This window comes from Hippopotamus amphibius, chromosome 9 (assembly GCF_030028045.1).
Source record: "Hippopotamus amphibius kiboko isolate mHipAmp2 chromosome 9, mHipAmp2.hap2, whole genome shotgun sequence".
NCBI lineage: Eukaryota > Metazoa > Chordata > Mammalia > Artiodactyla > Hippopotamidae > Hippopotamus > Hippopotamus amphibius.
The window spans coordinates 133,682,257-133,697,825 of record NC_080194.1 but is presented as its reverse complement, the minus strand read 5'-3'; the positions used below and the strand labels follow the sequence as shown (position 1 = coordinate 133,697,825).

The 15,569-nt window shown below is 43.9% G+C and overlaps 2 protein-coding genes across 2 annotated transcripts; both read right to left on the bottom strand.

The window, feature by feature from the left end:
* Positions 1 to 4,532: 4,532 nt before the first annotated feature.
* LOC130829309 (proline-rich protein 36-like) lies at positions 4,533 to 14,888 on the bottom strand. The gene is made up of 2 exons (XM_057695682.1): positions 12,386 to 14,888; positions 4,533 to 5,101 (listed from the first exon to the last, which is right to left on the bottom strand). Exon 1 carries the CDS (start codon positions 14,714 to 14,716, stop codon positions 12,434 to 12,436), a length of 2,283 nt encoding a protein of 760 aa, XP_057551665.1. The 5' UTR covers positions 14,717 to 14,888; the 3' UTR covers positions 4,533 to 5,101; positions 12,386 to 12,433.
* LOC130861055 (pyruvate dehydrogenase protein X component, mitochondrial-like) lies at positions 6,515 to 8,551 on the bottom strand. The gene has a single exon (XM_057749550.1). It carries the CDS (start codon positions 7,829 to 7,831, stop codon positions 6,515 to 6,517), a length of 1,317 nt encoding a protein of 438 aa, XP_057605533.1. The 5' UTR covers positions 7,832 to 8,551.
* Positions 14,889 to 15,569: the final 681 nt, after the last annotated feature.

Sequence of the window (15,569 nt, the reverse complement as noted above, 5' to 3'; positions counted from 1 at the left end):
TATTTTGCATCTTATTACTTAGATTGTAGTTTGTTTCCTATGGCTTTTAAAACTTATTTTTAAAACTGCAGCCAATGCCTGATTACTTAGGGCTTGATTATCTAGTTATGGACTACTCAGCCCTTAATTTCTTGCTGTACAATCGTGAACACAGAGAGAAAGGAGATGACTTCTGCAGAGACTGAATCATCTTTGTGCTCCCTGCAGTATCCGGCACTTAGTATGCACTAAACAAAAAATAAATCAATCACTTTTTACGCATAGTAACTCCACTTTTAGAAGCCTTGGGTAAAACAAAGATAAAAATGAGACTCTTGGAACGATGTTATTTTGTTTTTCACTATCACTATCTCTAGCCTTCTCACAACTGAGTTTTGATTATGCCAGAGACATTAAATGAAATGCTTAGAATGGTGTTGAATAGAACACACATTGATTCTTTTTCAGGATGATGTCAAGTGTGACCTTAATTATTAGAAGAATAAAACTAAGTCCAGGGACTTCCCTGGTGGCACAGTGGGTAAGACTCCACGCTTCCAATGCAGGGGCCCAGGTTCGAGCCCTGGGCAGGCAACTAGATCCCACATGCATGCCACAGCTAAGAGTTCGCATACCACAACTAAGGAGATTGTGTGCCACAACTAAGGAGCCTGCAAGCCACAACTAAGGAGCTCACCTGCCACAACTAAGACCTGGAGCAACCAAATCAATCAATCAATAAATAAATATTAACAAAACAAAACAAAATTAAATCCAAAATACTTCAGTGTAGTTTATATGACCTGTGGCAGAAACAAAAGAGAGATGATTTTAGCCTTCAAGGAGTTTAAAAACTTGTAAAGTCAGATTTAACTTGCGTGTTAACAACTTTAGAGGAATTTTAAAAGGGGAGGAGGACAAAAAAGGGAAGGTACAGAACAAGATGTATAGTATACTACCACTTGCTTAAAAAAAGAAAAAACTCACAGTCTTATAAATACATATGCTGGATTTTGCACAGACTCTGGATAGGTCTTCCAGACACTAAAAACAATGCTTGTTTCTGGGAAAGGGCCATCAAGGACTGTGGGATCATGGGTGGCAGGAAGACTTGCTTTTCACTGTATAGCCTTTAGTACTATTTCACTTTTTTGGTGTTAACCACGTCCATGTACTATGTCTTAAAAAATTTTAAATGTTCTGGTGATAGGGAAAAGAAAAATGCTTCACTATCCTTTCTGAGCTCAAATTCAAATCTCTAAGATGATATTTTTTTCATTATTATTTATTTTATTTAATTTATTTATTTATTGGCTCTGTTGGGTCTTCGTTGCTGCACACAGGCTTTCTCTAGTTGCAGTGAGTGAGGGCTACTCTTCATTGTGGTGCACAGGCTCCTCAGTGTAGTGGCTTCTCTTGTTGTGGAGCACAGGCCCTAGGCACATGGGCTTCAATAGTTGCGGCACATGGGCTCAATAGTTGTGACTCACGGGTTCTAGAGCACAGGCTCAATAGTTGTGGCGCTTGGGCTTAGTTGCTCCGTGGCATGTGGGATCTTCCCAGAGTAGGGCTTGAACCCTTGTCCCCTGCATTGGCAAGCGGATTCTTGACCACTGCGCCACCTAGGAAGTCCATAAGATGACATATTTTTTAAGGAGACTATTTACAATGCAATGAAATGATAATTATACTGATTTACCGAAAAGAGGACTCATACTCAGGGCTATCAGATTTTAGTTGAGCCTTTGCCACTAACTAGCTATGAGATCTTAGGCAGGGCATTTCTGATTTCTATTTGTTTGTTTGGGGGCGGACTAGACTAAACAGCCTTTGGGATTCTTAAAGTTAATAGTCAATCATTAGCAGCTGATTGGTCCATATCTATATATTAGGTCCAAATTTATTATTGCTTAAAAACATTTATTATAATAGAAACAACCAAAACATCCATAAACAGGAAACAAATTAAATCGATTATGATAGGGACTTCCCTGGCGGTCCAGTGGTTAGGATCTGGTGCTTTCACTGCCATGGTCCCAGGTTCCATCCCTGGTCAGGGAACTAAGATCCCACATGACATGGCCAAAAAAAAAAAAAAAAATTGATTATGGTACATCCACTCAATGGAATGCTATGTGTTCCTAAGAAAGAAAGCTCTTTAACTCCCCAAGGTATATAATTAAGTGAAAAAAGCAAGGTATTGAACAGTATGGAAAGAAACACTAGAATGTGCAGTATAAGCACTTTATATACATAAATGAATGATGTATAATGAATGTATTATATATATATTTGAATGAAAGGATTTACAAGAAACTAAACATTTTTTAATGTCTATCAATCAGTAGCACTGTACTGAGGATTACAGGGAGATTTTACTATGGGCTATTATATGCTTTTTGAATTTTGTAATATGGAAATACATTACCCAAAGACTTAAACTTTAAAAATCTGCTCATCCTATATAAACATTAATTTTTTTATATCACTTTTTTTTTTTTGGCCATGCCACCTGGCACGTGGGATCTAAGTTCCCTGACCAGGGATCGAACCCAAACTCCTCGCAGTGGAAGTACAGAGTCTTAACCACTGGACAGCCAGGAAAGTCCTATAACACATTTTTAATTGAAGTACAGTTAGTTGATGTACAATATTATGTAAGTTACAGGTGTACAATATGGTGCTTCACAGTTTTTAAAGTTTATCATTCATTGAAAGTTGTTATAACATATTGGCTATATTCTCTGCATTGTACAATATTTCCTTGTAGCTTATTTTACACATAATAATTTGTACCTCTTAATCTCCTACCCCTGTCTTGCCTCTCCCCTCTTCTCTCTCCCCACTGGTAACCACTAGTTTGTTCTCTTTTTTTTTTTTTTTGGTTATATTCACTAGTTTTTAATCACTAGATTACACATACAAGTGATACCATACAGTATTTGTCTGACATATTTCACTTAGCATATGTCCAAGTCCATCCATGTTGTTGCAAATGGCAAAATTTCATTCTTTTTTAAGGCTGAGTAGTATAAAAACATTTCTTATAAAATGCGGGAGAATAAACCTGAAAAGTTAAGTTTTGTTTTGATATTTATTGACTGCTGTACTTATTTTTTAAGAATAAGGAGATTTATTTTTCCTTCATGTCAAGGCCTGTGTGGAGTCCAGGCTGGTGGGCAGCTCTGCTCTAGGTAGTCAGTCATCTGGGGACCTCGTGTTTCTAAAATACACAAACATTAGATGATTAAAGTTGTTTCTATCTTTATTTCAAGGTGACTATCTGCTTCTCGGCATTGTGGTAGCACCTGAGGTTCACTAATCGTAGCTCTTTAGAACCACCTCTATTTACCCAAGATAAAATCCAATCATGTTAGTACTGATTAGCCACTGCAAGATAAAAGGCTCTTCTGTAGGCTCCTGAAACATGTGTGTCCACACACACACACCTCTTCCCGACCCCAACAATGTCTTTTGCACTTACCTGGTCCCTTGTCCCGTACTACATTAAAGTGGACTTTTCTCTGAGTTCTTAACCATAGTTCTTGAGTTATTAAAACAACTGTGCTTACCTGATGCATTTTATATACAGAAGTTCAACTACTGCATATATTTATTACTTAAAAATAAATTTATAAATGTCATATGGTTTATAAATTGCTGGTTTCATCCAATTATTCTTTTTTTAAAAATTGTGGTAAAATACACATAAAGTTTACCATCTTAACCATTTTTAAAAATTTATATATTTATTGGCTGCATTGGGTCTTTATTGCTGTGTGCGGGCTTTTTCTAGTTGTGGCGAGAGGGGGCTATTCTTTGTTGGGGTGTGCAGGCTTCTCAATGCAGTGGCTTCTCTTGTTGCAGAGCATGGGCTCTAGGGGTACAAGCTTCAGCAGTCGAGGCTCACGGGCTTAACTGCTCTGCGGCATGTAGTATCTTCCTGGCCCAGAGATGGAACCCATGTCCCCTGCACTGGCAGGCAGATTCTTAACCACTGCACCAACAGGGAAGGCCCCATCTTAACCATTTTAAAATGTACAGTTCAGTAGTGTTAAGTACATTCACATTGCTGTACAATCAATCTCCAGAATTCTTTTCATCTGAAACTCTGTATCCATTAAACAATTCCCCAATCCCCACTCTCCCCAGCCTCTGGCAACCACAATTCTACTTTCTGTCTCTTTGAATTTGATTCTCTGATATGAGAAATCTCATATAGGCGGACTCATACAGTATTTGCCTTGCTGTAACTGGCTAATTTCACTTAGCATAATGTCCTTCCATTATTCTTTTTCCAAGTATCTGCACTGCATAAAATCTTCCAGCTTGAGTTAATTTTTTAAAATTATAAACATAGAAATACTGAAGCACACGAGACAAAAGGGGAAGAAATATAAAAACAGCTAACTTTTTGGAAGTTTTGATCTAAAGTGCCGTACCACCTAAAAATGTACTCTTGCCTATAACTGGAAATTTTAAAATCCCTATATTTGAGCATTCTTACATAAACAATCCACTGATACAAAGAAAGAACATAAGAGGAGAGCAGTCCCAAATGAATTTTATTTGATTATCATTAACGTATGCAATCAAATCAGCAGGTTTTAAATCCTTGAGGAAAAGGGAATCTCATGTTACTTAAATGAACACATAAATATAAACTATAACATGTTATAATACATTGTATTAACCTTTCTGATAGCTTAATGAGGTCACAAAGTATCCTTAAATACAAGGAGCTACATTTTTCAATGTCCATTTCTGTGGGATTTGTACTTACATCTTCACCCAGAATATGTGAGACATTATTTTCCACTTATAATGCTGGAATGCTTTCACAAGAGAAGTCTATTTTAAAGACCAACTTATTTTAAAGCAAAGTTCATTTGGTATAACATAGTTTATTATGGCTTAAGATTCTGGTAATAAATATCTTTATTATCTGAGACTGGAAAATTCTCCCCAACACTGAAGTGTATACTTGGCAGAGGCAGTCTGGTTAAGTCCGCTGGTCTGAGATAGGTCAGGACTCCAGACGGAGGTTTCCAAAACGAGATTAAGGTAAGTATTTGTGCTTTTATAAACTTGGCACTTAAATCTGTAGGAACATTGGCAAGTTCTGGAAAGAAAAAGACAATTTTATTTGAGATGAGATTCAGAAACATAGTGTGGAACAAAAAAATTAAAGAGTTGTTGATTTTCACTCTCTCTCAGGAAGTAAAGCTTTAAATAGAGAAACAGCCCAAAGGCTGATCTGGGGTATTACAGCTTAAGTTATGACTAATAGGCTTAAGAAGAAGGCTCATTAGTAACTATCCCTGGTAAGGAAAGCTTATAACACACACCTTACAACAAACTATACATCAATTACACATCAATTCCAGCGCCTCCATTTATGTGACATTGAAAGAATTACATAACCTTCCATTATCAAATCTCCCTTCCCTGAAGTGGAGATAATAATGATGTCTTATCTCTGATTGTTGTGACGAATGAGATAAAGCCTGTAAGTTACTGAGCACAGTGGGGAGTGTATTATGAACACCCAATAAATGTTAGCTGTTATTATTATTATTATTATTATTTTTTTTTTAGGAAATAGCATAATTTAATATATTCCAACAGTATGAAGGTGAGCAGTTTATTTCTAAAGGTTTAGGTGTTTTAACTATAGTTTATTATCAAAATAAACAAAACTTTTTGGTCTCTTTCTTCACCTTTGATTCTCTTTAACTCTTTAGTTCACAGTGTCATAGAAGTGTAAAATAAGACTAACAGAAACCATTCTAAACATATGGCTTTATATACACAAAAAATTCAATAATGTTGCCACAACCCCTAATACAGAGTGATTCTTATTTATTTACTAGTATCCAGAATAAACTTCTGTACATATTAAATTGTTCAAGTATATCTAGAGCAGTGCTTGTAAAAGTGAGGTCCCACTGCTACTTTAATGGGCATCTCTTTGAAGACCACTTCTAATTTCAAAACAATTAAGGTAGAGTTCTAAAATGTTTTCATTTTACAGTTTATCATACATCCTCAAATATTCTAAAATGCTCCAATGAGCCAAACATCTAATTTAATTTACATCTAGTTTAACAACCCTTTTGTACAGCACCAGTGGTTAAATTAAAAATGCATCTGACTAACCAAATGTTCTTTTCCTTCTATTAGTTACAGTTTGTTATTTACTTCCATAACATTGAACCCAAATTGAAAATGAAGACAACTTAGGTCAGACTCTTTCACCTTAAATCAATAAAAATTTCATCCACTTCACACTTAAATACCTAATTGTTTTTCTATAGTGTATGTTTCTCAATAACAACGATATGATCAACTAAGCCAAAGACCAACTTCTTTTTTTTTTTTTTTTTGGCACACGGGCTTAGTTGCTCCGCGGCATGCGGGATCTTCCTGGAGCTGCGATCGAACCCGTAACCTCTGAATTGGCAGACGGATTCTTAACCACTGCACCACCTAGGAAGCCCAAAGACCAACTTCTTATCTTTGAGGATTAGGCAAGTCAGGTAGGATTCTCTAGGTTTGCTTTAAAATGTTGCAGAAACCTGGTAGCCAGTTCATCATCTACGGCTCGGCTGTCACTGGACATTGTGACCGTTATGAGCTGGTGCTGCTGCAGTCTGGCATTCCTCTCTTCACCCTGGGTGAGCTTCAGCACAGGTCGGGATCTCCCAACAGCCAAAATGCAGGCCTGAGGAGGGTTGATCACTGCAGTAAATTCATCGATGCCAAACATCCCCAAGCTGGAAATACTAAAAGATCCTCCTTGGTATTCTTCAGGTAACAATTTCCCATCTCTCGCTTTCTTTGACAGAGCCTTTACAGAGTCAGCAATCTCCTGTAGACCCTTAGCAGCAGCATCTTTTAGGATTGGTGTAATTAAACCTTTATCTGTTGCCACAGCCACTGAAATGTGAATAAAGGGCAGTTGTTTTGGGCCTTCTCTATCCCAGGTTACATTAACACTCAGTATTTGCTTAAGGGTAACAGCTGCTGCCTTGATGATAAAATCATTTACTGATATTTTAACGTCATCTCTGACCAGATTTTGCCTAACTTTTGAAACAGCTCCCAGGTCACAGTCAGTAGCAGCGTATGCATGAGGTACAGTACTTTTAGATTCAGTTAACCTCTTGGCAATAACTCTTCTAATATTGCTAGCAGGGATTTCAGTGAATGTACCCGCTACATTAGGTTGTCCAGGAGTTGATACTGGAGGGATTGCTGGCCGGGGATAGGAGGGCGCAGCTGCGGGCTGTGGGGGCAAAGGCGCCGTGGGAGTGGTTGGCAGGGCTGGAGTGGCTCTGGATTCTGTGATCTTGCCCATCTGTTTCAACTGGACCAGTTTGAGAGCATCCTCTTTAGTGAATATCCCCCGAGGACCTGTGGCTGTTCCCCGGTTAGCATCCAGTGAGTGTTTTTCCAGAATATTGCGGGCAGCTGGAATTAAACAGAACTGCAGTTTTCCCGGTGTGTGTTCCTTTATGACAGGGATAGAAATCTGTGGTTCTGGTGAGGGGCGAGGCACTGATGGTTTTGAAGCGGGTGATGGAGGACCTATATCTTTGGGAATTTCAACATGTTTCCAATCTTCTCCTTCTTCAACTAGCAAACCAATTAGTGAACCTAGCCGTATATTTTTAGATCCTTCTGTAACCACTATTTTGGCCAAGATGCCATCATCACCTGCATCTAAGGTAACCACAGCCTTGTCAGTCTCTATTTCACATAAGGCATCTCCAGCACTCACAGCTTCACCTTCCTTTTTCAGCCATTTCACAATGTTCCCTTCTTCCATTGCAGGGGACAGTGACGGCATTAGTATCTTAACAGGATCAGCCCGCAGCCACTGTGTGCTGTGAAACCATCTCCGACTAGCTGCACGGCCGACAGACCACCCACCCAGCAGCCCCCTTAACCAGCCCTGAGCTTTGGCCACCGCCCAAGCCCAGAAGGCAAGGCAGCAGCCGCGGGTCACAGCCTAGCCTCCAGGAGGCCGCCGTCCTCCGGGCCTTCTCCCGGGCTCTAACTGTTATTATTAATAAATGCGTGTGTGGATTCAGAATGATACAAAATGGGAACACAAAGATGAAGAAAACAAAGGGGAATGAGCCTCACAGTCTAGTGGAGAAGATACCATTACTATTTAAGAAGTAATGAGTCACCTGAGGATCAAAATAAGGGTTTTTGTTTTTGTTTTTTTAAGTACCTCAGGAACTATAGTGCAAATTTTTATTCGTCTGCGTCAGGGTTTCTCGACCTCACAGGGATGATGTTTTGGGCGGGGTGATTCTGTGCTGGGAGGGGCTGGCCTGAGCACTACAGGGTGTCTGGCCGCACCTCTGGCCTCCACGTACTAGATGCCAGCCGGCCCCCTCCCCACCCTGCGCTGCTGCACGGCTGTGGGCCGCCAGGACCACACTCAGGCATCGGTTTCCACTCCGGCTCTCCCCAGAGCTCCCAGTGTCTGCCTGCCTGTCTGGTCAGCGGTCTGCTCAGGGCCTGAACGTTACCACCTACACACCCTAGACTCTGCTACCGGCCGATGGCAGGCATCCAACGGTGGAATCTCAATCTGGGAGCCAGGTGCTGGGCAAATCAGCTCTCCTCGGGCCAGCAGACAAAGATGGAACCGCCAGGTTCTCTGAGAGCAGAGAATGATGCCCTCGGACCTGCAGGTCACTGGGGCAGACTGAAATACACCGTGGTGGCTGCAAACCTGCCTGGCCAGGCCGGTCTCCCTCTGCCTAGGGCTAGTTGCTCTTGGTCAGGTGGACGATTCCAGCTGATGCAACTGGAGTCAAAGCAGCTGTACAGCCCACCCCCCAGCAGATGGGGGGTGGGGGTGGGGGTAGGGGTGGGAGGGAGTAGTTATTTTCTTGTTATATAAGCAGCCTGGATTTTGCCTTTTGGCTCACAGGGCCTATAATATTTACCACATGGGCCTTTATAGAAAAACAATTTGTCAACCTCCATTTTAGATAAGTACTTATCCTACCGTCAATATAGAGAAATGTATCAAAATGGTGGCATTCTACCTGGTGTCATCTTGAGACAGGAAGACAACAGCACAGCCATTTTGGAAAAGGACCGGGGTAAAGGCCTTGGGCAAAACAGGCCATGTAAGCTAAAGAACAAAGGCCGGGGGGTCTGAGTCCCAGGGACAAAAAACTGGGCTCAAAGGAATAAAAGAATAAGTTTATCTCTGTTACACTAAGGGGTATGCCTAGTTGCCCCAAGACAAAGAAGCGCACTATAAATCTGAATCTTATCTGTTCCTGTGCTTTCTTGCAGAAAATGCTCATGCACTTCTGCCTCTCACAGAAGCACTCCCTGTTCCCGACGGCCACTGCGGAGCTACCCACTGCTGATCCAAGAAGTTTGATGATTTCTGGAAATTATCGGTGATCTATGTGACAAACCCTCCCTTCTGTTATAAAAGCAACTCGCCCCTTCTACTCCAGGAGCTGGAAGTTTTGTGTTGTTTTGTTCTGTTTTGTTGTTGGTGTTGTTTTTCTACCTTCTCCCTTGCGCACAAGCTATTTGTTTTAATAAAAAGCTTTGCTTGCCTAAGAGTCTTGCGGAAATGATATTCATTTCTATGGTAGTGCTATTCATTTCTATGGTAGTGCTACTCAAGAATCTGGAAAGGGCCTGGCAACAATCTTTGTAGCAAAAAAATGTTATGTACAAGTAAATAAACACCTGACAGTGTTTTCCAGGATGAATACCCATGGAGCCTACACTTTAATTAGAAACTGTTGCTAACATCTAAGAGGGCTGTTTGCAGATCAGGACTAACAGGGAGAAAATTTAGCAATTATTCTCTAATTGTTGGCCTGTTGCCATTACTTTATGACAGCGCCCACAGGTAGAATTATGAACACAATTACCCTTCTCTAAAAGCCTGCAAAGGTCTCCCACTTCCTCACCACCAACCCCAAGCACTGCTGACTACAGCATCAGATTATCTTTTCCCAACTGTGTCCCCAGCAAGCCAGGGACTGTTAAACCTCTGAGTCTTTCTGCTGATGATTTACCCCCAAGCATGGAATGTTCTTCCTATCTTCTTCAACCAATGGGCACCTACTTAGGATCCAACTCAAAAATCCCTCACCCAGCCCACACCTGTATATTCAGGAAGACGGTGAGTAGACTCGTGTTACAGCAGGCTGTGTTAGTTATTCCTAGATCTGTTGCCCTTGATAAACAGTGAGCACTTGGAGGGCAGGGGTCCCTTATCTCTGAATCCCCAAAGCCTAATGGTATGCCCCACACTTGCTAGAAATTCAATAAATGCCGGGTCAATGAATTAATTAATTGAAAGGCACTACATGGCTCTTCCTGTCAAAAATAATCCTTCCACTAAAAATAATCAGGTAGACACCAGCCTGTCCCTTCTCCTTCCTTGTCTAAAATTTTCTCCTCTTTGGAGTTAGAGAACGTGGCTGATAAGCTTTCTGCTGGCAAGGTCTGCATTCTTTCATGTTTATATGAAACATCCTTTTATGTTTACCATTATTCCTGGCACTTAGTAAGTGCTCCTTCAAAAATTACATGGTGAATTATTTCGATTATATGAATTACTTGAAAAAATTAATGATAAAAAATGATCTTTTTCGATAATACTAAATTCTTAACTTCTGGAATTATTAGTTTGTTAGTGTTTTGCTCTTTAAAAAAATTTAAGAAGACAAACATAAATCACTGAATGTATCTCATTTTAGAATCCATGTGTCCAAACTGTACAAAATCAAAAGAGCTAAAACGCTTTGCCTCTATGTATATCTATAGAAAATATATGTGTGTATACACCTAGAGAGTGTTGCGATTCTCTTAACGGCAAATTGGAGAAAACTGTAAGAAAATTAAGAGTTTGACTTCCACCGAATATTCAGTTGTATCTCATGCTGGAAATGACACCAACCAATATGAAATAAGGATGAACACTTTCTTGAATATGTTGGTAGCATTTAAATAAACAGCATTAACATAATTTCAAAGTATTGGTCTGCCCCATACTCTTCCTCCCCGCCCCCCAAGTAACTTATCAAACAGGATTAGAGAGAAAGACCAGGATACTGACACTCAGCACTTAACCCACTGAGAAGCAGGTCACCAATTTTGACCTTTGTGGTGGGAACTCTAGGAGCTTAAGGACCCAGAGGCCATAACTCAACCAGAGAGAAATGTAGCTGGGCCCAGTTGTCATCTATATGTGCCTGCTTACTGGACAACTCCTCTTGCATGTTTCCTGCCTACCTCTGTTACTATGGAGCCCTTGAAACTCTAAAAATGGCCCAGAGGCCATGAAAGAAGAGTATCCAATCAAATCACATGCTACCTTCCTCCTTACCTTATTTGGGAGACAAAAAAAGCCTAATGTGTAGGAGCTTAACAAAAGGTATAGAAGAAACTGCCCCGCTCCCCCAGCCTGTGTGGGCACTAATAAAAGCTGCTTCCTGCATAAAGCCTCAGTGTCTTGCTTCACTCTATAAAATCCCGCTACACCTTCACGTGATCTTTTCTACCCTTGGAATTGACAAGGAGTTGGGAGTTAAGTGAACTTCCTCCTCAACAGCCTTAACCACGGAGTTCATCCAATAGGTCAGCATAAAGGGTCTTGTGATTTAGAAAGCGCATATGATTTAGTACAAATAACCAGATGTTTTCCAAATCTCAGAATCTTTACAAGTTTCACTCTACAATTAATTTTTACCTTTACGTTGATTCATGTAAAGTATTTTTTACTTAAGTAAGTGGATTTCAAAAAGCAACCACCACTATTGTATCAATAAATAGAAAAACCAGTAATACTGGGCGTGGATAGAAGTTAGCCACTGAAATAACTTTGTTAACACAAATGGTGCTAAATCCTAGCTGGGTGCAGGTGTTGCCTCCAAAGTGTTACAGAGGTTTTAGAGATCGCTAACCCCAAACTAAGGACATTCTCCTTTATATAATCAGAAGGATTGAAAAATAATTGAAAAGGGAATAACTTTCCCAATGGAAGGCTCATTGCTATTTGTGCTGTGTCCCTGTACCACCTAAAATCATCTTGTTTCAGAAACACTGTGGAACCTCCCCCCAACCTTAGAGCCCCTGAGGGAAGGTAATTAACACCCTCTCCTTACAAAGTCCAAATAAAATATCATCAGGCTGGTAGACCATAAAACCTTAACAGCAACTCATCCACTCAGGGCACTAAGTTTCAAAAATCTACCAAAGCTCAAATGATCTAATCCCTAAAGGAAAAGGCCACTTCACCTCCAGTAATTTAATGTTTTTGAACAGAGGGGGTTGAGGAAACCACCAGAACATGGATCCGGAAACAGTTAAGGAATACTAGAGGTATTCCTCCAAAGGTACTTACTTGGCAGAGGCCTGAGGGCCACTCGGAAGGCTGGGGCCTGGTTCTGTGCTAGAGAGAGTGACTCCTCCTCTGCGGGACAGGGGTGGGTGCCCTTCCAGGGGGCACTGACTGCTGGGCTTGAGCAGCTGGAGCTGGGGACTCAGGGAGCAGGGATGCGATGTCAGGGGGGTTCTGACTTAGATCCTGGCCCACTGGTGGTGGGCTCTCAAAAGCAACTGGCTCTTTGTAAAACTCCTGGGCAGATGGAGACTGACTTGGTCCAATCCTCTGAACCAAAGAGCTGCTCTGGGAGGCCTGCTGGGTGTGATACATGGCCTGAAAATCCTGGATAGCCTGGACCACCTGAAGGTCCACAGGTTGGGTTGGAAAAGACTGGGTGGGCAGAAGCTGGAGTAGAGAGACCTGGGTGGCCAGACCCTGGGACTGCGAAGCCTCAAGAAGTGGTGGCTGAGTTTGACAGGCCTGAGAAAGATTCTGGAGCTGGCTTTGTGAAGCCAAAGGCACCAGGAGGTGGCTCTGAGAGGCCACAGTCATGAAGAGGTGGCTCTGAGAGGCCACAGGCACCAGGGGGTGGCTGTCAGAGGCCACAGATACCAGGAAGTGGCTCTGAGAGGCCACAGGTACCAGGGGGTGGCTCTGAGAGGCCACAGGTACCAGGGGGTGGCTCTGAGAGGTAAGGATGGTCAGAGGCTGACTGGTAGAGGACAAACAGACAGCAGGCAGGCTCTTAGAGGCAAAGAGGACTGAAGGCTGAGTAGTAGAAGTCAAAGGGACAGCAGACTGGCCCGTAGAAGCAAGAGTGACTGCAGGGGGCTGGCTCATGGAGGCCAAGGGGGCAGCAGGCTGGCTCTTAGAAGTCCGAAGAGGTAGAGGCTGGCTAGTAGAGGCCAAAGGGGCAGCAGGCTGGCTCACAGAGGCAAGAGAAACTGCAGGGGGCTGGCTCATAGAGGCCAAGGAAACTATAGGCTGGCTCTTAGAAGCCAGAATAGGTGGAGGCTGGCTAGTAGCGGCCAAGGAAGCTACAGGCTGGCTCTCAGAAATCCGAATAGGTAGAGGCTGGCTAGTAGAGGCCAAGGAAGCTACAGGCTGGCTCTTAGAAGTCAGAATAGGTAGAGGCTGGCTAGTAGAGGCCGAGGAAGCTACAGGCTGGCTCTCAGAAGTCAGAATAGGTAGAGGCTGGCTAGTAGAGGCCAACGGGACAGCAGGCTGGCTCACAGAGGCAAGAGAAACTGCAGGGGGCTGGCCCATAGAGGCCAAGGAAACTATAGGCTGGCTCTTAGAAGCCAGAATAGGTGGAGGCTGGCTAGTAGAGGCCAAGGAAGCTACAGGCTGGCTCTCAGAAATCCGAATAGGTGGAGGCTGGCTAGTAGAGGCCAAGGAAGCTACAGGCTGGCTCTTAGAAGTCAGAATAGGTAGAGGCTGGCTAGTAGAGGCCAAGAAAGCTATAGGCTGGCTCTTAGAAGTCAGAATAGGTAGAGGCTGGCTAGTAAAGGCCAACGGGACAGCAGGCTGGCTCACAGAGGCAAGAGAAACTGCAGGGGGCTGGCTCGTAGAGGCCAAGGAAACTACAGGCTGGCTCTTAGAAGTCAGAATTGGTGGAGGCTGGCTAGCAGAGGCCATGGGGACTATGGGCAGGCTCTTAGAAGCCAGGATGGCTGGAGTTAGAGGCTGGTCCAGAGGAGATGGAGTGAACGGCAGCACCAGATGGGTCGACGGTCCCTTAACAAACCTTGGGAGACTAGCCTCTGGGCCTAGGGGACCGGCATCAGGGCCCAGGGGGTAAACTCCCTCTAAACTTTTGACAGCTTCGGGTTTGGGGAGATCCTCGCTGCCAAAGCCCTGAGCGTCGCCGCTCTCCTTGGCACCTTCCATCCCGTCTTTGTCCTGGTCTAGCTGGTTCTCGACCTGGCCCGTGACGGTCATATCCAGAGCACTCCCTTGCAGGAACCTCCTGCGGTGCCGCCGCCGCCGCATCCGCATAAAAGTGCTGGAAACGCTGCCCATGGAGAAAGAGAAGCGGTTGCTGATGGTCTGGCTCAGGACTTCCAGCGTGGTGGCGGAGGGCAGGTGGTACGGCCTGCTCAAGGGCTCTTCAGAAGAGAGTTCGATGTTACCGCTGTACCAGAAAACCCACCAGAGGAGGCTGAGGAAGATGATGATGGAACCCAGGTAGAGCAACAGGTCGTAGAAGAGCAGATCGGCGAAGACCCCGGTGAACAGCATGGTCGCGCCCACCGTGTCGAAGGCGACGCCCAGCCAAAAGAAATGCTTGCAACGGCCCAGGCCCGACCGCTTCCTGGTCTTGTCCACGCTGTTAATCGAAAGCTCCATGAGCTCCCGCCGTCGCCGCCGCCTGGTCCGCAGAAGCGACCAGGCAGGCGGCGGCGCCACAGGCCGGCTGTGGCCGCTGGGTCCCCATGGCAACGCCTCGGGGGCGAGCCAAGCAGGAGGCGGGGCGAGAGGTCGCGAAAGCGAGGCCGCCGCTCACCTGCCCGCAGGAAAATAAGAGGGCGTGTCCCCAGATCCGGGCGCATGCGCGGTACGCCCCGTCGCGTGCGGGGGGGAGGGGGAGGGAGCCACCGCCTTCTCCGCATGCGCAGCGTTTCCGCCACGTGCTACCCTCGCGCGTTCGCGCGGCGTGGGACCCTGGGAGAGCGGGTTCTGATGGTGGTCTGTTGTCCCCGTTCTTGCGGGGGACGTATCCACATTCCTTTCCCCTCGCCCCAGCCTTCCAGAACGAGAGCGAAATCCTGAAGGAAAGCAGAGGGCAAGGACCCCCTGCTGGGAATTTCCCCTTCTCAACCAGGAATGCAGCTTGGTCTCAGGTATCGCCACTTTCTGAGTTAAAGGCTCTGTTTTGGTGACGAAGTGGCAAGATGAGGGCCTGTTGATAGATATCTTAATTCCGATCTTATCTGTTTGCCTCCTAGTAACTGAACTATTACATACTTCTACTGGTTAATAGACCTAGAGGTGAATTGCCCTGCCCCTCCCCATCTCTTCAGTTTCTTCCCTTTCAGTTTTCCTTACTATGTTGTTGGGTTTTTTTTTTTTTGGCTTTCCCTGTTTCAGGGGGACTCAGTTTCCCTACTAGGGGTGGAACCCAAGCCCCCTGTAGTGGAGGTGTGGAATCGGAACCACTGGCCCGCCAGGGAGTTGTGATTTTCCTTACCATGTTAAAGTA